Below are 21,878 nucleotides of genomic sequence, written 5' to 3'. Positions count from 1 at the left end.
GGGACATTTCTGGTTTCTTTCTGTACCTTGGTAGGCTCAAATAGGAGATGAATATGATGAGACTTTAAACTTTTGCAAAAGCTACCAAAGATCAGGATGGAGAGCAGGTTAGAGGAGGAAGGATGGACCGTGTAAGCCAAGAGATGGTTTTATAATTCCCCATGAGAGATGTAGCTGTAGAAGTAAGTAGATTTGAGAAATGGTTAGCAGGTAACTTGACAGAACTTAATGATAGAATGTGAGAACAACTTCCAGGTGGCAATATTGTTCAAGGAGAAAGAATAAAGTCAGAGGTATAAGTATAAAGAAGGTGGATAGCTGGAGAGATCTTACTGAACTGCCTAGTTATGGGAGATTTAAACCTATGGCTGTCAGCTTCTAATCTAGTAACTTCCAACTCTGTGCTTCAGATCCCACTGGACATTGGAGGCCTTGTTTATTGGGAGGTTCCTCTTTGTCCTTATTTTATTAAGCCATCAGAATGCTGACCTTATTGCTAAAGCCCGCTGATCCAAGATCAGCAAAAGGAATCCATGAAGGGAATATCAATTGGAGGTTCCTTGTAGACTACCCTTGATTGTTTACAAAACAGGAATGCTGACAGGTGGGTTGTGGTTAGTAGCTACCTGGGAGAAATTCTTAGTTATAAAAGTATTGGAGCTCAGAAACTGAGAGAGGAACTTCTTTGAGTGAAAATAAAATTTTGCTTCTCTGAGAGAGGCTGCTTTGATCTACTTATATATTTTTGGTTATCAAAATCTGGTATCTTTGAGGGATAGTACAGGTTTTATTGGGTTCTGGTTAACTTTTTAGAGGTGTAAAAGCCAAATACTGATGTTGTGTGAGAGTAAATCAATTTTTAAAATCACCAGTATGGGAACTGGAGAGATGGCGCAGTAGTTAAGAGCACTTGCTGTTTTTGCAAAAGACTCAAGTTCAGTTCCCAGTACCCTCAGTTGGGTGACTTACAAGGGCCTGTACCTCCATGAATAGGGTATCCAACACCCTCCTCCGGCCTCAGCAAGCAGTACACTCATGTGCACAAACCCACACAAAGACACAAACATAATACACATAATTAAAAATAAAATCTTGGGGGCTGGAGAGATTGCTCAGAGGTTAAGAGCACTGGCTGCTCTTCCAGAGGTCCTGAGTTCAATTCCCAGCAACCACATGGTGGCTCACAACCATCTGTAATGAGATCTGGTGCCCTCTTCCGGCCTGTAGGCACACATGCTGTATACATAATAAATAAATAAATCTTTTAAAAAAATCTTAAAAAATAAATAAAATCATTATTATAGTTAATAATTAATTGAAAATTTAAAGACATGGATGCATGCCTAAAGTTATTATCTGCTACCTTGGGTGAACCATTTGATCTTTTTCTATCAGGGGTCTGAGTTAGAATTAAATCCTGTGTATTTTGGGCTGCAGAGTCACAGCAGAGGAGCTAAGGTTAGGTATTAGAGACCTCCTTTTACCATGTTTCTGTCCTCTTAGGCCTTGTAACCTTTGATGGGAGACAGACGGGTGATTGTGTTCCTGGAAGTCTTGGAGATGCCTGTGTGAGAAGCGGGCCACAGGAAAGAGAAACTTGACTTTGCCGTGTGCTTGTCTTGTGGTTAAAAAAACTATGAATGGAAGCAAATCCATTAGAGAGGCTAATGCAGTGTGGTCAGGAAGGCCTCATTTCCTGCCCAAGGGAATATAAATCTGTAGTGAGGCTAGAGTGATGCTCTTAGTCATTGTGAATGATTGTGGGGGTGTTATCTAGCTGGAAGAGGGGAGCTTTTGTCTGTCACATATAGACAGGTTAGCATGTTAGTGCTGGGAAATCTCCCTGTTAGAGATCAGTCATTTTTCAAGCTTGTTTTTAAAGTTAATGTGTGTAATAGAAAGAACATATTAGAAGAGCTTTTGGAGTTATACTGGTCTGTGAGCATTGATTATGATCATAGACAGTTTTCTTTCAAGCCTTAGCTTCAGCATCTGTACCTAAAAATGCAGCACATTACTTTGAAGGGTTGTTAGGTTTGTCTTAGATAGGTAAGTACAGCAGGAAGCACAGTCATCATTCTTGCTGTTCTGTGCCAGGTACTTGTCAGAAGTGTGACTGCTATACTTAATCATATTCATTGCTGGCTTCCTTTATTACTTAAATCTTTTACTTATGTGTGAGTGACATGTCTGTTTTTTTAGTACTCAAAACATATTTTGAGTAGGTGAATCATGGCTGAGTTATTATTTTCAGTATATTTATAAAGAGATTTAGGGTCATAAAACTGGTGATTAGTCAAATTTAGAAATTGACAGTCAAGCCTAAAGCTTAGAGCTTTTAGGTTCCAGTCCAGTTTTTTTCTTTTATAGGAGTGGTATTGCCTGTCCTGGATGGACAGGGTTTTATTAGGTCAAGGCATTTAGCCAGAGCTCTAGAGCCCATCAGTAGTGACTAAAAGGGACTCTCAGTGTCTTATCCTAGCCTCTGCTGGCCTTCTGCCTTGCTGCTGCTTCTGATGACCACTGGGAGGTTCACAAGGCACTAGCTCATCCTCCAGGATGGTCTAAGGAGCTCCAAAGGGAACCTTAAGGCCCCAGTCCTAGTTGTAAAGCCTTACTTCATATCTACAGGAGATTAATGTGTCTCTTTCCAACCCTTAGGAAAAGGTACTCCTCAGCCATTATGGGAAGATGCAGTGAGACCTAAGGCCTGACCTGCTGGGAAACCCATTTCCAAACAATTCATTTAGAGTTAGAAATGGAAGAGGTCAAAATGCTTAACAAAATCATTAAAAAAATTTTTTTATTATACTTATGTGTGTGTAAGAGAGAATATGAGTGTATGTGTGGGTGGGGTGGGTGGGAATGCATGCACATGACCATGATGACCATGTCCTCCATGGCACATGTGAGGATGTCAGAGGGAGTTTGTTCTTTTCCTTTTGTCATGTGGGTTCCAGGAATCAAACATAGGTTGCCAGATTCGGCTACAAGAACCTTGATCCACTGACCCATCTTGATGGCCCATATGAATTATTTTTATTCTTAATAATTAGCTGAGCCTCTTCAGAAGACTTTATTGACTTGAAGTAGTATTTGACTTCAAAATGTTTGCATCACTCATTTTTTTTTAATTTTTACTTATTTTTATATGTATAGGTATTTATCCTGCATGTGTGTCCATACACCTTGTGTGTGCCCAAGGAGCGCAGAAGGCAGTGGGTCCATTGAAACTGGGGCTAGATAATTATGAGCTGCCATGTGGCTGCTGGGAATTGAACCGGGTCTTCAGTGATCTTAACCCCTGAGCCAATACTCCAGCCTGCATCCTTCATTCTTACTGCTGCTTCTAAAAAGAAGTTCTAATAGATGGCCATATTCTTGTCTACTAAGCAAGAAAAAAGAAACTATCTCTAGGGAATAAGTATTTAGCAAACAGTGTATGGGATGTAGTAGTAGTAGTGTTTGTGTGTGTGTGTGTTCAAAACAAAGAACTTAGTGCTTCTCTTTCTCTCTAAGAACCAGCTATATTTGTTGATCCCTGTGCTTGACATTGTGGTTTTGAGGCTTTTAGTTAAGCTCTGAAATGTCTAGATATATTCATGCACACACATATATACCTGATTCTTCATACAAAGTAGTAGGAATAACATGATCCTACAGGACTTTCTAAAAAAGGGGAAAATACACACACACACACACACACACACACACACACACACACACACACACACACAAAGTTTGAGGATGAAGTTTCCTTTGCCATGATACAAAGCTTCTGACTGTGTAAAATTGGTACAGTCTGTTCCAGACAGAGGTGATCTTAAACAGAGGCAGGGAGAACATGGAACATGTAGTAGAGTGCAGTGGGAAATAATAACATTGAGAAACTTGGATGTCAAGATGAGGAATATTTCTAGGCAGATGAGCCATTTTTGCTTTCAGATGGGAAGAGAGTTACCCAGTGTGTATGGGGTTGGGGGGACTAGTCTGTATTAGCAGTATAAATTAAAACAAAGTACCTTTTATATGTATGTGTATGTGTATGTGTACATGCCTCAGCACATGTGTAGGTCAGAGGAAAACTTGCAGGAATTGCTTCTTTCTATCTACTAAATGGATCCCATTACCTGCTGACCTGTGTCACTGACCCAAATGAAATAGCCTTTGAAGAGTCTATTTCTGATTTTTACTACTGAATTACTGTGCATGCAAGTCACGTATCCTCTCTGAATCACAATTTCCTCATTTGTTGAAAAAGTTATATACAAGGTACCTCAGATTAAATGAGATAGCAAATTTGGCTAGGTGTGGTGACACATGCCTTTTAAGTCCAGCAGTTGGGAGAGTTTGAGGCCAGCCTGGTCTACATAGTGAGTTCTAGGCAAGTCAGAGTCAGGACTACATAGTGAGACCCTGACTCCAAAAAAATAAAAGAAAGAAAGAAATAAAGATAACAAATTTGTGAACACTTTAGAAGAGTACCTAATACCTAGGGATCTAAAGTATACCTTATTATTTGTACTAAGTGGTTAAGTGGGATTTTGTTTTATTTATATAAACAAAGAACCCATGAAGCTCTTTTTCACATGGAAGCATGAGAAATCTTGTCCCCTTTCTTAATATTTCTTAACCTGGTAATCTCTGATTTATCTTTCCATGCCATATGTGTATGTGTGTGGTGGTGGTGGTGGTGGTGGTGGTGGTGGTGGTGGTGGTGGTGGTGGTGTAATGTTCATATAACTACAGGTGCCTGCAGAGGTCAGAATAGGACATCAGATCCCATGGAACTGGAGTTATAGGTAGTTGTGAGCTGCCTAATGTGAATGCTTGGAAAACCCTGTAAGAGCAGAACATGCTGTTAATGGCTAAGACATCTCTCCAGTCCCATATTCAGAACATATTATTATTTTATTTTTTAATTAACTTCTTTGAACTTCTCATAGCTCCTTTTGTTTTTTATTACCATTTTTTAAAAGACAGTTTAACTATGAAGCCAGGCTGGTCACCAATGTACAATTCTCCTATCTAGCCTTCTGGGTGCTAGGATAATAGGTAGTACCAACTCTCTATCTAATGATTTTTAAAAAATTTTTTTATATTGAGGTATCAAATTTTGATATGTCAGAATAGCACAGGGGCTTATTAAAACAGTTTTTTATTTCAGTAAGTTTGTAGTGGTACCTGAGAACATTTCTTTCCAACAGTCTTTGAGATGATGTGAAATGCTACTGGTTGAGAGAATTCCCTTTGAAAACCATTTGTTTAACATTGATAAGTTATTAATTACTTTAAGGCTAAGGCCATGTCCTTAATTCTTCATTGTTTCCTTAGTACTTAAGGTATAGTGCTGAATGTATGCTTAGTAAATGTTGTGTGACCCTTGGTGTACGTTGAATGTACTGGTATTTCAGGTGGCCATTAAACAGATGAATCTTCAGCAGCAGCCGAAGAAAGAGCTGATTATTAATGAGATCCTGGTCATGAGGGAAAACAAAAACCCAAATATTGTGAACTATCTGGACAGGTATGGAGTGGGTGGGTTCTGTCAGAAGTTTCAGGCCTTTGAGACTGATGTGTTGGAGGAGAAAATGAAGCCAGCACTTGGAACTGCTTCCAACTAAGTATTTTCTGTGCTGAGCTCCTTGATTGCTGGAAAATCCTCCTGGGTGATGGTTAACCCCACCACCCCTAGCTTCTAACAACTGATTCTTTTACTGTGCTTTCTGATTTAGGGAAGTTTGCCTCTTCAGTCCTCCTGCCTGATGTCTTTATTTCATTCTATATTCCAAACATTTCTTCATCCTGCTCACCCTCCTGAATAACTCTTTGTTGTCTATAAACTCTTAATGTGATGCTCACTCCAGTCTTGGTGTTGTTTAGAAATCTGACCACCATGGAGAAAATGGGAATCTGTTTTTTTTTTTTTTTTTCCGAGACAGGGTTTCTCTGTGTAGCTTTGCGCCTTTCCTGGAACTCGCTTTGGAGACCAGGCTGGCCTCGAACTCACAGAGATCCGCCTGGCTCTGCCTCCCGAGTGCTGGGATTAAAGGCGTGCGCCACCACCGCCCGGCTGGGAATCTGTTTTTTTAAACTTAACAAAAGTGCATCCACTTGTTGCCCGCCCCCCATGCCTGTTGTTTCATTGTTAACTACTAGTAAGTTTGTGGTTAACTGAAATTGATTACCCCCCCCTTATATAAACTTGCATTGAACTGAAAGTACAGAACATTTTCGCTTACCAGCCTCTACCTCCTGACTGCTAGGATTAAGACATGCACTGCCATTTTTAACTTGTCCCATTTATTCTTCATCACCTTAAAAAACAAACACCACCATTGGATGGAGATGTGGCCCAGTAATAGAAGGATGCTTGGCCAGCATGTGTGAGGCTCTGAGTTTGCTTCCCAGCATCACCAGAAGAAAGTTACAAAAGAACAAGACTGAAGTCATATCTTTGTTTGAGATAAGTCTTAAAATCTTTCAAGTTTTCCCATCTACCAAGTAAGAGACCCATTACCAGGATGAAGAAAAGATGACAGATCTCATACCTTAAGCCAACACGTGGTTTTTCCAGCATAGTTTCTTTGCAGAAGGTTAATGCAAGTCATTTAGCCTCTTTTCATTTGTCTACAGTGAGTTGACCAGGTGGATTAAGTTACCTTTTTATTTATCATGTAATGGGTCTGAGAGAACTGTTCTCTGAGTCAAATTCAGTTCTAACTAATGTCCCAGTTTATAATGTCCCAGGCTACCAAACCACAGCCTTGGTTTATTAGAAGAAGCTGGAATCCTAGAAACTCAACATAAAAGTCATTGTCAGCCTAGTAACCTTGTGTACATTTTACAGCTTTTGAAGACCTATCACCATCCTTTCACTTAATATATATTATAATAATATACGTTTAACATACATACTATCTTACTCATGGATTTATTCAGTAACTATTGGTATCTACTGTGCTGGACCCTGGGGCTAGGCTCTTGAACTAGACCCAGTTTACCTTGTGGATCTCAGATCTAGTAGAACTCTCAAGGAGATCCTGTGGCCCTCTTTTGATGATAATATGACTTCCAAATCCCATCCTTTTCACATGTGTGGATACTGCCTGAATACTTTATAGCTGTGGGAATAATGCTAGTCTTTCCAATTTTAGGAGGTATCCTTTGGTATTGCAATGAAATAGGATTTTATATTTCAACATGGTGTTCTTAGTTTTAGTGTTTGGGACTTCACAGACCATGTATGTTTTGTTTTTTCCCAGGTGTATCTTCAGGTGATTTAAAATTACTGATTCTGTCCTCCAAATTTTGATTTTTCCTGGAGTAAGGAACCCTAGACTCTTAATCTGCCTGAGATAGTTTCCTTTATATCCTAGTTCCTTGGTTTTGAAACCCTGCAGTGGCTTAATATATTCTAACTAGTCCTTCTTGCCCTATACCTGTTTTCCTGCAGTTACCTTGTGGGAGATGAGCTATGGGTTGTCATGGAATACTTGGCTGGAGGCTCTTTGACAGATGTGGTGACAGAAACCTGTATGGATGAAGGCCAGATAGCAGCTGTATGCCGAGAGGTAAGGCCAAGGGTCAAACAGGAAGTGACTTCATATTATTGTCCTTGAAAGTTCACACAATAAAGAGGCTTTAGTCTGGACTCTGTCAAAATGGGAGAAGTTAGTTCTGGCACTTATCATTCATATTGTATGGTTGTATTTTATAATTTCTGTAATCATGTTCTTTAAAGCTAACTGTTCCGACCATGATAGAAAAATTAGACGTACATACTAAAACAGTCATTCATACTTTGAATCTGTGATTATAGTTGTTTTAACACATACTATTTCTCTTCATCTCTTTTATTTGGACATACATTTGAACCATTTTTTCCTGCCTCCCTGCTTTGTGTACTGTGAAGGAAATAAAGCTGGTAAGAAGGTAATGACATGCTTCAGATAGGTAGTCGGAGAAGGTTCCACCCTTGGTTTGAATATGCATCTGAATGACATGTAGAGGTAAGCCAGCAGAATTCTAGAATAAACTGACTCCAGCAGAAAACCTGAGAAGGTGGCATATGCCTGCAATCCCAGCACTGGGGAGGCAGAGGCAGGCAGTTCTCTGTGAGTTCAAAGCCAGCCTGACCTATAAAGTAAGTTCCAGGACAGCCAGAGCTGTTACACAGGGAAACTTTGTCTTGAAAAACCAATAAATAAATAAATAAATAAACAAACTCTTCCCAAGAAGCCCTCCCCATCACATTCTTCCTATGAAATTTTAATACTACAGATATGATGGATAGTTGTGTAGATGTAGCTGCCCTTTGGAGGGTCAAAAATCATTATATTATTTAACTTCTTTTCACCTCTACCCTTGAAGTGAAAGCCTGGTGACCTGAGTGCACACATAGACCTCACCCCTAGTAAAAATAAATAAATGACATCTTTGCACAAGCCCTGAGTTTGATCCCCAGAACTGTACCAACAGAAAACTTGACAAGAAAGTACAAGTGTTAAATAAGTGGTATTATTATTCTTAAAATATAATAGAGATCATTACCACTTTGGAAACAGCTTACTGAGATATAATTCATCCCCTTGAAGTATATAATTCACCATTTTTCAGCATATTTATGAAGTGACTATTAAAGGATATGGATTTTTTTCTTTTAAGCACTTGGGAACTTGAGAGTGTAGATCAGCTGAGTAGTGTAATATACATTAGGCTCTGAGTTTGATCCCAAGAACTGCACCAAAGCCACGAGAAACAGGGCCAGAAATTTAAACGTTATATAAATAGGTGGTATTATTTTTCTTAAAGTCTAATAGTGATACCTTCTTCTGACCTCCACAAGCACTAAACATGATGTGCATACATATGTGCTGGCAAAACCCTCTCACATAAAATAAAATATATAAACCCACTTTAAAATTTTTTAAGATACTGCCTTACTTTTATTTAAAAAATTCTTTTGCAATTGTGTATATGTGTGTGTGCACATGCATGTATGTGGATGTGTACATGCCACGGTATACATGTGGAAGTTAGAGGATAACTCCACCTTGTAGATTCCAGGGATCTAGCTTAGGTTATAAAACTTGGTGGCAAACTCCTTAACCCTCTGAGCCATCTCACTTCCCCAGAACCAGACATTTTCATTGTACCATTTGCCACTCACTCTGTTGGGTAAATATAAGTGTTTTAAGTTGGTATGTATGTGTTGGGGAATCATCACAATAGGTGTTTTGTTTTGTTCCTTTTCTTCCCCTTCCCCCCTCTCTCTCTCTTTCTTTCTTTCTAAATTTTTCTCATATTCTTTACTGGTTGTAATCATTACTAAACCTTAAAAGTCTATTTGTGCTGACAGTGTGGGTCAGTGAGAGAATATATGCCTGGTATTTTTGAGGCCATAGTTTTACTTCTTGGTACTTAAAAAAAAAATCTGTCTTTGTAAATGATTTGTAAATATCAGTCTCTGTATAGAACTTAAAATAAATTCAGGTGCCCACTGAACATTTGTCTTCATGTTTCATAGAAATGTCAAATTCAATGTGTTCCAAATAGTACAGACTTCCTTTCCCAAAATAAGACCATCTGCAAACATCAGTTCCATGTATCTCCTTTCCTAGACATGGAAATATATTGATAGAATATTTTTGCTTAAAGGAAAATTATAAGATGAAAGCAGCATGCAGTTTTAAATTAAAATTTAAGTTGTGTGTGTGTTTGGGGTGGAGGGTTAGGTGCACATGTATGTGGATGTCCAAGGAGGCCAAAGGCATAGGATCCCCTCAGGTTGGAGTGACGGACAGTTGTTAGCTGCCCAGTGTGGACACTGAGCCATCTCTACAGCCTCCTACACCCCCACCCTGCCCCATGGAGTTTTAAAAGAATGCTTAGTTAGAAGACAGAAGATTTGGTTATATAGCTGGCTCTGCCTCTTTATGTGGGGCAAGTCTGTTTCTTCCTGGGGGCCTTACTTCCTTTATCTTAAAATGAGGAGGTTAGATTATTGTTAGTCTTCTAATTATATGTTTCTTTCTTTATTCTGCGCTCACTACTTCAACAGTGTCTACAAGCTTTGGAGTTCCTACATTCAAACCAAGTCATTCACAGAGACATCAAGAGTGACAACATTCTGCTGGGAATGGATGGCTCCGTCAAGTTAAGTAAGTATGAGTCTAAGGAATGATAACACTTCTCTACATGCGGGGCTGTGTCTCTGGTGGGATGGTAATTAAATAATAGTGATTATAGCATTCACCAAAGAGACTTTGTTATTTCATAAGATATTATGGGATACTTATTTTCCTCTGTATTATCTTACAGTATTTTTTCACTATTTCTCAGTTCTTTTATACATTGAAACACTTCCCCCCGAATGCCTATTTCTGTGGTTCTCTCGTAGACTCTGAGGGTACATTTTATCAGTCTTCAAGGAATTTTCAGTCTCATATGAGAGACTTGTCATGAATTAGAAAAAAAGTTTTATGTAACTTCACTCATTCAGTTATTTTTTTTTTAAAGAGTTTATTTATTTATCATACATACAGTGAGTGTTCAGCCTGCCGGCCAGTAGAGGACACCAGATCTCATTATAGACGGTTGTGAGCCACCATGTGGTTGCTGGGAATTGAACTCAGGACCTCTGGAAGAACAGCCAGTGCTCTTAACCTCTGAGCCATCTCTCCAGCCCTCATTCAGTTATTTATTCAGTAACCAATTGCTGAATATCTATTATATGCCAATGCTCTTAGAGATACAAAGAAGACAGTCTTTACTATCAGGGTACTACCAATTTAAATAAATGTGTACTTTCAGTATAATGTGAAAGAACTACATTTTGTACAAAGGTGTGAAACAAGTTACCTAGACAAACTGTGTCATAAGTGGGTAGACCGTCTATGAGAGGACTTTGTTAGCATGTAGAGTAAGGAGCTGATAAAATTAGGGCCACATTTCAGTGTTGGGGATTGGGGTTTAATTCAGCGACTTATGTCCAGAAGATAACAGAAGGAGTTAATTATAAGATTCTGAGGTGTGGAAATGTTTTTTTTTATGTATAAAGGGCCAAGCAATTAAGGCCAAAATGACCTGCTGGACTTTAAGGCCTTGACCATTTGGTTTGAGGAGAAGGCGGAAAGCTAGTGATGTTCTGTATATTCCTCCTACTTCTCTTCATGGTTGAATGAGGAGTAGACTGGTAGCAGTCAAGTGATTCCTGCTTTGGGGAGACAGATTGCAGAGAGCAAAACTTGACGGCCATGTGTGGGTACACAGCACTTACTGATGGACTATCCTAAGTGTGTCTTTCCTCTCCTCGTTTCTAGCTGACTTTGGATTCTGTGCACAGATAACTCCAGAGCAGAGCAAAAGGAGCACCATGGTGGGAACTCCGTATTGGATGGCACCTGAAGTTGTAACACGGAAGGCGTATGGACCCAAGGTTGACATCTGGTCCCTGGGTATCATGGCAATTGAAATGATTGAGGGGGAGCCCCCATACCTGAATGAAAACCCCTTGAGAGTAAGTGTTCCCATCTTCTTTCAAATTATTTGGGCTGTTGTCTCTAATCCCAGGAAACTGGATTCAGGCTCTTTCTCTGTATACCTGGGCATAGTAACTCATTCTTATAATCCTAGACTCACAAGACTGAGATAAGAAGATTGCCAGTTTGAGGCCAACTTGTCTCAAAAAACAAAACCAAGGGATCTGGTGAGATGATTTAGTGAGTTAAGGCTCCTACCACCAAGCCTGATGACTTGAATTTAATCCCTGGGACCTACATGGTAAAAAGAGAGAACGAATTATTACAACTTGTCCTCTGATCCCCACACATCTACTGTGTGGTCCACATGTGCTCACATACACGTGTACACACACTAAATAAATAAAAGCAATACACACATAAACCCAACGACTAGATACTGTTGAATTTTAAATAAATGAATATAAAATATAACAGGGTCTGGGGATATAGCTTATTTTTAGAGCTCATTCCTAGCATTGTGGGGTTGAGGGGAGGAAGGAAGGGCTGAGTTCCTATTATATACAAGATATTGTTCTGATAATAATACCAAATATTATATAGTAACATGGTAACTGCTGTTGAAAAAAATTTAGAATAAGAACGATTGAAAAAGTAATGAGGAAGGTTTTTTTTTTTTTTTGGTTTTTTGAGACAGGGTTTCTCTGTGTAGCTTTGTGCCTTTCCTGGGGCTCACTTGGTAGTCCAGGCTGGCCTCGAACTCACAGAGATCCGCCTGGCTCTGCCTCCCGAGTGCTGGGATTAAAGGCGTGCGCCACCACCGCCCGGCATGAGGAAGGTTTTATTTAAAGGGATGTTTTCTCTTGCTAGTTATTTCGGCAGAAACATGAAGATTTAGTCTTAGGCAAGAGTTTCCAAGTATCAAGAATTTGATTTGATTTTTGTTTGTTGAGCCCCAAGGAAAATCAAGGAAGCTATATCCCTGAAATGAGTGAGGAGAAAGTAGACTGGTAGTCAGAGTCAGGGATAAGAGAGGACCTCCTGCTAAAACTTGTGGGCCAGTGTGAGAGCTTGGCTTTTATTTTGCAGCACTGGAAAGGATTTTCAGCTAGGTAATAGTAGTAGGATACAGTTTGTGCCCGAAATGAATCATGTTGGTTCCTTCTTCAGGAAATACAGTGAGGGACTGATGTAATAGTTCAGACAAGAGTGGGAGCTTGGATGACACTGGTAGGAATGCAGGTGAGAAGCAGACTTGGAAGGTATCTTGACAAGATGAATTGGAATCAGCAGTCACTATAGCCTGAATTGCTGAGAAATTCAAGTGACCTTTGCATTGGTTACTTTTCTGTTGCAGTGATTAAAGTGCTGTAACCAAGGCAACTTGTAGAAGAAAAGAGTTAGTTTGTGCTTATGGTAAGAGTTCATGATGGGAGGGAAGGGGCAGGATGACAGCAGGAACAGGATGCTGAGAGCTTCCATTTAGAACCACCCATGAACCAGACACAACAAACTGCAAGGAGGGCAAGACCTAAAGCTCCGCCTCTAGTGACGTGTTCCTCCAGCAGGGCCTTACTGGCAAGTTAGCAGAGTGATAGGGACAAACACTTAATTTGAATAAACCCGTAGAACAGAAAAGGAGGAAACTGAGATGGCATTTATAAATATTTTCCTCTTCTTACATGAGTTTTGTTATGAAGAGTCACAGAGAAATGGAACAATATCTTGAGGTAGAGTTGAGAAGAGGTAGGCTAAAAGTTGTGTGTTTGCTAATGGAAATGAGTTAGTGGGGAAAAGAAAATGACCATTTGCATGAGAGAAATGGCAACTGCAAGAATGATGTCCTTAACTAGATAAGAGAAGCTAGCTAGAATAAAGGATTACAGCATGGACGTGTTTCTGTTTTGTAATGGAGAGGGAAGCAGAGTATACAACAAAGATGCAAGGAAGTGGTGATTTTGATGGCTTTTATTTTCTCATTTCATCCATCCTCCTATCTGGTGCAGGAATTCCCCTATAAGGGATATTCACCCTTAACCTCATGCTCATATCACTCTTGGATAGCTCCAGTTCCTGGAAAGTGCTTCATTATCTCAAAATGAGACTGTCTTAGTTTCTACCCTTTGGTCCCAGCTTTGCCCTCTGACTCCACATGTAACACATCCTCCTCTGCCTGGGATATGAAGGTGATCAGTGTGGTATGATGGAAATAAGACTGGGATTAGAATGAGTACAGGTGAACACTGAGTGCAACAGATGTATAGTCTTACGTGTGAAAGGGGACAGTCATTTGCCCTGCCTCTTACTCAGTTACTGTGGTCATTAAAAATGAGACAGTGCAGCTGAGTGTGGTGGCACATGTCTTTAATCCCAGCACTCAAGAGGCAGAGGCAGGCGGATCTCTGTGAGTTCGAGGCCAGCCTTGTCTAGAGACTGAGTTCCAGGTCAGCCACAGCTACACAAAGAAACCTTGTCTCAAAAAAATGAGAGTGAGAGAGAGAACGAACCTTGTTATCAAAGAGCTTGGTGCTTATAAAAACATATGTTTTTCTTTATTTTTCAAGAGTTGCTTCATGTTGGGGCAGGGAAGCAGCAGAAAAGCAGTTGATGCTTTTTTATAGTCCTCTTGGGTGACTGAGTTCAGTGAAGGTGTCAGCAGCAATTTCTGCCAGCAACTAAAGAGATTTTTAACTTACCATGCTCAGTGAATAATAAACCCTTTATATCTGTTTATTGTTAATCAAGAAAAAGAATAAACCCTTAGATTATAACACCTCAGAAGTGTTCAAAGTACTTCGTAAATGTACTCTTTATTTTTGTGGATATATGAAACATTGTTTTGTTTTTTGGGTTTATTTTTGGTTTGTTTTGTTTTTTTTTTTTTTTGGTGTTTTTCAAGACAGGGTTTCTCTATGTAGTCCTGGCTGTCCTGGATCTCACTCTGTAGACCAGGCTGGCCTGAACTCACAGAGATCTGCCTGGCTCTGCCTCCCAAGTGCTGGGATTAAAGGTGTGTGCCACCACTGCCCAGTGAAACATTGTTTTATTAGCAAAGAAGTTATATATTAAGTGCATATACATGGTCACATGGCCTTGAAATGTTAAACTTGATCCTTGGGTTAGTATATTCTCTGCAGAACATCACAGCTGCCTCCTTGTGTCCTAGAGCATACCGCAGCTGGCTGTACTTTTAGACGATATGTCTTGAGACCAAGAGAGAGAGCCTCAGTGAAAGCAACCTGATTCTTCATTTGTATTGCCAGGCCTTGTACCTCATTGCCACCAATGGGACCCCAGAGCTTCAGAACCCAGAGAAGCTGTCGGCTATTTTCCGGGACTTTCTGAACCGCTGTCTTGAGATGGATGTGGAGAAGAGAGGTTCAGCTAAAGAGCTACTGCAGGTAACTGTCCTTCTGCAGGGAGCCGCCTCATTGAAAGAAGCGCTAGCTAAGCCTTTGCACCTTATTTTTGTCTTTGGGGTTGCTTACTGAAGACTTCTCTCCTGCTGTCTCACTTGTACTTCTAACTCCCTGACCGTCACCCCTGGGCCTTTGCTTAAGGTTATCCCTTCGTTTCGTCCTCAGTCTGTTTAAACCTTACACATTTTCCTAGGCTCCACTCAAAGTCTACTTTCTGAGCTTCTCTTGAAGTGTTTTCTATCTTTCAGACGTCTTTTATTTTGCCTAAATTAGCCTATTAAATTTGGGTCTAGAGAAGTAGCTCTCTGAGAAGTTTAATTTTGTACCAGTTACATTTTACCGGGATACATGTAAACAATACAAAGAAACAGCAATCTGGGGCAGTGGTTCTCAACTTTCCTAACGCTTCGATCCTTTAATACAGTTCCTCATGTTGTGGTGACCCCCAGCCATAAAGTTATTTCATTACTACTTCATAACTGTAATTTTGTACTGTTATGAATCGTAATGTAAATATCTGATATGGAACCCCCGATTGAGAACCACTGGTCTAGGGGGTAGTGCAGTTTTGGAGTCTTTACAGTCTCATCACTGCAAACTTCAGATGGTGGCAGCAATACTCTGTTTGCTTGCAGTGAGACTCTAGAAGGGTATAGTGAAACCCAGAGTTGGATTTACCAAGTCTTTTATAAAAAGTACTTTATCCTGCAGTCACAGCTTAGTTTATATGGTTTCAAAAACTACTGTTAGCAAGTGATATCATTTATGGTTAGCATTTATTTTAATACAATTTCTTATTTCTTGTCATTTTACTAAACTGCAAACTGTTAATTTATTAGGAAGTATCACATTCAGCTTTATGGAGGTGACAGTGTATGTCTGCAGATTAATCAGTTACTGTGTGTTACTAGGCCAGAGAATCACTGAGCAGAATAGACAAAACGGGACCTTAGCACACTGCCCTGTATTAGTTACGTATGGACCTCTCTGTCTTGACCACTCTACTGTAAACTCTTTTATTACTCTCTGGATTTCTTCTTATATGGGCATCTGACTGAGAATTAGTGCTCAGAAAATATTTATAGAGTTGAATAGAGATGTTTACCTACCTACATTTTTAACATCTGTTTGTAATTGAGGCTACTGTTCAGAGCACTGCTCTATTAGGTATGGGATCTGGGTTCTGCCAAGTATAAGCCATTATTTGTAGGATCCTTTGGGATGAAAAGGCTCCTTAAACACAGGTACAATGTAGAATCCTTTTTGCCTTTCATGTGATTTGTGTGCTGGAAACCATAGGCATTGGGAAATGTACCAGTACTGTGCTAAGTCTGTTGTTATTGAAAACATTCTTAATTAGGTACCAAAGTGTAGCTATTAAAAGTGCCCTTTGGAGTTTTCTTCCTGATACAGCAGTGTTACTAAATAATAAGTGCATTATAGTGACTGTCCCATTCTCTCTGTACTCAGCAGTAAGACATACCTGTTTTTCACAGCAACCCTGTGAATTACAGGATTGGTTATTACCATTTTTGCAGGTGAGGAAATATACTAGTATGATTATACAGTAGACAAATAGAGGATGTAGGGTTTCAGCATGTCTGTTTGCCTCCCAAGTGTACATGCTCTTGATCACTGCTTCTATAGATTCAAAACATGTCAGAGCTGGAAGGTTTATAGGGCTTACTTAGTTTACTTTGTTGAGAGAATTAAATGGAGGCTTCTTAGTTGGATATTGGATGATACTGCTTCCTTACTGCAGAAGAGTCAGAAAAATAGGCCCTCAACCCCAACTCTTTAACTTGTCATTGTTATCTGGTAAATATTCAAAACCTAGACTTTTCAGAATCTTAAATCACCAAGTTTCACACCTGTTTCTCCTGTGAGAATACACATATGGACAGAAATATATAGGATGAGACAGAAATGTAGAATCCCAATATGGGATTCATAGCTTCAAGCTTTAGCCAAGATCATTCATAGTTCTCAGTTCCTCTGTATATCCTGTATTTGTCCCAATAAGAGTTGAATCAACTTTCAGCCAAGAAAAAAAAAATATATATATATATATGCCTCTATGTATGTGTCTGTACACATATATAATAATACTAATTAAAGTTATTATAAGCATGGTAGAAGAACCAGATATGTTAGATAATTATAAATATCACATTTGCTCAGAAAAAGAAATGTAGCTCTGATATTTATTATCAAATGGAAGAAACAGTCTATATCCTCAAGACAATTGTAAAAAACAAAACAAAAAACAGAAACAACCCGCCATTTTAGGTAAGAGACTCTGTGTTACATACAGAATTGTTTTCCATAACATTTTCTTTCACATGGTATTTTCTCTTAAATGATTTATTTAGCATTTTTTTGGTATTTTTTTAGTTGAAAGTATGGCTCAAAGTCTATTTTAGTAAAAGTAATTTTGGAAAGGACCAGACTACTGAAATCCTTCTTGGAACACTTAGCCTTGCTGGAGTCAAGGATTTAACAAGAGATTCTCACCTAGGTATGGTGTATACTTATAGTCCTGGCTAATAGGCTGAGGCTGTAGTTTTAAAACCAAACTTCAGTGTCTTCTCCAGAAATAGTAGTTACCAATAGTTTAATTTTACCTAGGAAAAAACAAAATCATGCAAAATGAACTCACTTTGCCTTCCTTCTCTCACTCAGAATCTCTATGGATAAGAGCTGGGCGCAGAGGTTTACACCTTTAATGCTAGCAGAGGGAGGCAGATCTCTGAGTTTGAGGCCAATGTGGTCTATAGAGCGCATTCCAGGACAGCCAGAGCTGTTACACAGAGAAACCCTACCTCCAAAAAAAAAAAAGGGTCTATGGATTCATCCTGCTTCTAGTGTATCAGTTACTGTGTTACTATTCTGTATAGTGTCATGTGAACATGAAACTATTAACTCTTCCTTTGGATTTTTTCTAAGTATTGACTATTGTAAGTAAAACTTGTGTACTTAGTGTGGTATGAGTACCTGGGTATGAGTACCTGCTGCCAGGTCTGACAGCCTGAGGTCATTTACCCTGTACTGTAAGAGTGAAGAGAACTGATCTGGTAAGTTGTCTTGTGACACACACACACCCCACACACACAAAAAATATACAAAAAGTATATTTTTTCCTTCAGTTTGAGGATAATCTGACATGATGCCTTTATTGTCTTAAAATGGTGGCTAAGTAAGAATGGTAAATAATGGTATTCTTTTTGCTTTTTCTCCTTCCAGCATCAATTCCTGAAGATTGCCAAGCCCCTCTCCAGTCTCACTCCACTGATTGCGGCAGCAAAGGAGGCAACCAAGAACAGTCACTGAAACCACACTCACCCCAGCATCATCGTGCCAAGCCTTCTAGGAAAGAAACTCTTGTTTCGGGAACTCCCGCCCCTCATGTCCTCCTCTCCTGGCTTTGCTTCTCCCATTTCCTGATCTAGTGCTCTCAAGACTTCGATCCTTGGAAACCATGTGTCAAGCACTGACGAGAACTGCTGACTGGATGACCTATCCAGCACTGGCCGTTTCTAAATAGGAACCCCTTCCAGTTCGTGGGCATGGGGAGGTGACTTACGAGCAAGGGTTACCTGAATAAACCTGTTTCTACGAAACAGAGATCTCAACCATCCCCTTCCTTACCCCTCACAAGCAGTTCTTGACTACATAAATTTATGGTTTGATAGCATTATCAATTTGCAATCAGTTGAAATTTCTTTAGTGCTTTCTTTCTGTGACCAAATTGCCCAAACACCTCATTGTATCTGAAAACCATAACAGCTTTGGAATGCCATGGGGCCTGATAATCTGCCAGGGACATGAAGTGGCTCTGTTTCCTGAACCAGACCTTGGTGCAGCTGATCCTGACATGGGAGAACTGCCATGTTTTTCTCTGTGTGTGCTTCTAGCAGCTGTTTGGGAGAACCATGATCCAGTAGTGTTCCCTGTGCTATTTCTAGTGAAATGGTCTTAGCTATGTAGCAGCTTTTGATTCCCTGCATCCCCTAGGCTGCTGCCTGCATTCTGTTATAAATCTTATTTATAGCATTGAGAGATTTCCTAGAGCACATGCTGAGGAAGAGCAGTGTGAGAAGTGAGAGGGCAAGTAGCTACTTTTAGCACGTGGCTGGGCTTCAGCACCTGTCCAGCTATACCATGTGATATTTCAAGATCTCAGCCTCTGTTTCTACCTGGGATAAGGAGCTGAAAGATGAACTCAGATCTTCCGGTAGCTTAACTATTTCAGTCAAAAGAAGAGGTCTCCAAACCTGAGATGATGTGCTACTAGTGATAAGGGACCCTCTTTTTAAATGCATGACCAAGCTCTCTGCAAATGGACATGCTTTCTCTGGGTGTTGGGGATATTTGCTACCTCCTGCTTTCTTTGTGGTTTTGGTTCTCCCACTGTGGTAGGATGCTTGGCCAGCATTGTGGCTTGTCATGTCAGCCCCACTGACTACTTTGTCATGCTCAGAGGTACTATTGCCTCAGCAGCACAAGTTTCTATTTCCTTCAATAAAAGGAAATGAAAATATGCTACATGGAGTGTGTCTTTTTTCCCCCTTCTTTTCTGTTTTTTTTCCCCGTTTCTCATGAAATAATGATTCCTCATGAGCCATTTGAAAGTAAATTGCAGATAGGATACCCCTTTACCATTATAGACTTCCATTTGCTGTCTTTTCTTTGTAAAAAACATTTTTAGTTTAAATATATATCAAAGCACTTGGCAAAAACAAAACAAACAACAAAATGTGCATCGTTTAAAGAATTATTGTAAACACTCATGTATTCAGTGCCCATATAAGAAACAGAATACTTCTGATACCCGAGAACTGTCTCCATCTTGCCATTCCCTTATTCCAGCCTCCACTCTGGGTGGTAACCACTGATATGCTTGGGTGAAATCATATGTGTCTGTACTTTCACAATATACAGATATATTCCACAGCAGCTCATTCTGCCTGGTTGATGTCTCCCCCTCCCCCTCAAGACTGTTTTTAAGAACTATGTAGTTGTATATAGGTCTAGCCTAAGAACTAGGAGTGCTGAGGCTAGGCAGATCAATATTCCAACTTAGTTAAGATGAGCACAGACTCAGCTTTGAGTTGAAAGAGATAACTCTGAGGAGACCAAATGCAATAACAGTTGCTGTCGGTCTAAATCTAGGCATACCGTGGTTTGATTTTTCTGTTCAGGCTGTATGCCATCAGGGTACAGTTAAAGGATCTGGGACTGTGTTTCACATGGTGCTTGGAATCCTCTCCCAGTCTCACTGGTGGGTGGTAGAACTCACTTCCATCCTAGAGGGCAAACATCTGGAGCAGTGGTTCTCAGCCTTCCTAATGTTGGAACCTTTAATACAGTTCCTCATGGTGTGCTGACCCCCAACCTTAAAATTATTTTCATTGCTACTTCGTAACTATAATTTTGTTACTGTTATGAATTATAAATATCTGTATTTTCCAGTGGTCTTAGGTGACCCCTGCGAAAGGGGTGAAGGCGTAGGTTGAGAACCACTGCTCTAGAGGAAACAAGTAGCGTAATGTAACTGAAACCAATTGAGTATGTTTTAGTGTGGCTTACTCACAACATGTATGTCCTTGGATAAGCTACTTCAATCATCTAACTTTCAACTTCTGGATCTGTAAAGTAGGCATAGTAATAGTATCTACCTCTAAGTTTCTGAGGAAATAAAATTTATGCAGAGCGTTGGGTACAGTCCCTGGAACATGGCAAATTTGGACCTATGTTGTAATGCTTTAAGTGACCTGGTTTGTCAAAAGACTGCGTGCTAATTCTGACTCTCACTGGCACTAAAATAGGAGCCTTACATAAGAATCTATATCTGGGAGTCTCAGTTATGCTTTGACACTTTGGTCAATACTGGTTTCTAATCATAAAATCAACAGTCACTTAAACACTGGTAAAAACTTGTGTCGGGCTGGGCATGGTGGTAAAGGCCTGTAATCCCAGCCCTTGGGAGGCAGATGCAAGAGAACGGCCTGGGCTGCATTGTGATATACTGTCACAAAACCAAAACCAAAATAATAAATTGCATATAATCAAGCCTGCTTGACAAGACTTAAAAAGGCAGAAAAACAAAACTGAGTCTCCCCTTTGCCGGTGAGTTGCTAAGTGATGAAACACCTACCATTAGTATTTTATGTCTCTTTTAGACTTGGAGTCCAAGTTTCTTTATTAGGGTTGTGTCAAAAGCAAACAATTGCAAACATTTGTGGTGCACACACCTTTAATTCCGGCAGAGGCAGGAGGATCTCTGTGAGTTCAAGGCCAGCCTGATCTACAAAGTGAGTTCCAGGACAGACAGCCAGGGCTTTTACACAGAGAAACTGTCTGGAAAAACAAAACAAAAATCAAAGGATTGATTTTAATGTTCTTGCATTTAAAAGGAAATTGAAGGGCCTGGGGAGATGGCTCAGCAGTTAAGAGCTCTTTCAGAGGACCTAACTTTGGTTCCCAGCACCAGGATCTGACTCCCTCTTTAGGGCTCTGTAGGCATCCACACACATGGCATACACTCACACAGACATACACATACACATAAATAAGATTCAGAGGCCAGTAAGATGCTCATCAGGTAAAGACGTGTGCAACGTACTGACATGAGTTCCAAATCCCACACACACAATAAAAAATTAAAAAGGAATAAAAGATTTTTTTCTTTTCATAAAAGACTTCTCAAGCAGGAACACTATGCATGCTTAACAAAAGCTTTGTCCAAGTTTTGGGCTTGATGCATTACTTCTGGGTGGTTGAGTAGGGTCTGGCACCAAGCCTCAGCATGCTGCCAAGAAAAATCAGAAGCTGGCACAAGACAGGTGGCATATGTGCTCACAAGTCTATCCCTTTTTTCATGTCACCTTTCTCACTTCGTTGATTTAGATAAATGCCACTTAGAACAACCTTTGACTGTTTATTCATTCTTCAGTCCAAGAACTAAGTCGTAAAA

The 21,878-nt window shown here is 39.9% G+C and overlaps 1 protein-coding gene across 4 annotated transcripts in view; it reads left to right on the top strand.

Moving 5' to 3' along the window:
• Pak1 (p21 (RAC1) activated kinase 1) overlaps positions 1-18,345 on the top strand; it is a 114,532-nt gene extending 96,187 nt beyond the window's left edge. For all 4 annotated transcript variants that reach the window (XM_052760501.1, XM_052760499.1, XM_052760500.1 and 1 more), the window contains exons 10-15: positions 5,415-5,527; positions 7,457-7,574; positions 10,064-10,163; positions 11,325-11,521; positions 14,747-14,884; positions 18,146-18,345. In XM_052760501.1, coding sequence (XP_052616461.1) covers positions 5,415-5,527; positions 7,457-7,574; positions 10,064-10,163; positions 11,325-11,521; positions 14,747-14,884; positions 18,146-18,232 — 753 coding nt within the window. In that variant the 3' untranslated portion in view covers positions 18,233-18,345. The remainder of the gene's footprint in view (positions 1-5,414; positions 5,528-7,456; positions 7,575-10,063; positions 10,164-11,324; positions 11,522-14,746; positions 14,885-18,145) is intronic.
• The last annotated feature ends 3,533 nt before the right edge of the window (positions 18,346-21,878 follow it).

This window comes from Peromyscus californicus, unplaced genomic scaffold (assembly GCF_007827085.1).
Source record: "Peromyscus californicus insignis strain IS unplaced genomic scaffold, ASM782708v3 Scaffold_4__1_contigs__length_199733344, whole genome shotgun sequence".
Lineage (NCBI taxonomy): Eukaryota > Metazoa > Chordata > Mammalia > Rodentia > Cricetidae > Peromyscus > Peromyscus californicus.
This window is presented reverse-complemented; position numbering and strand designations above follow the sequence as displayed.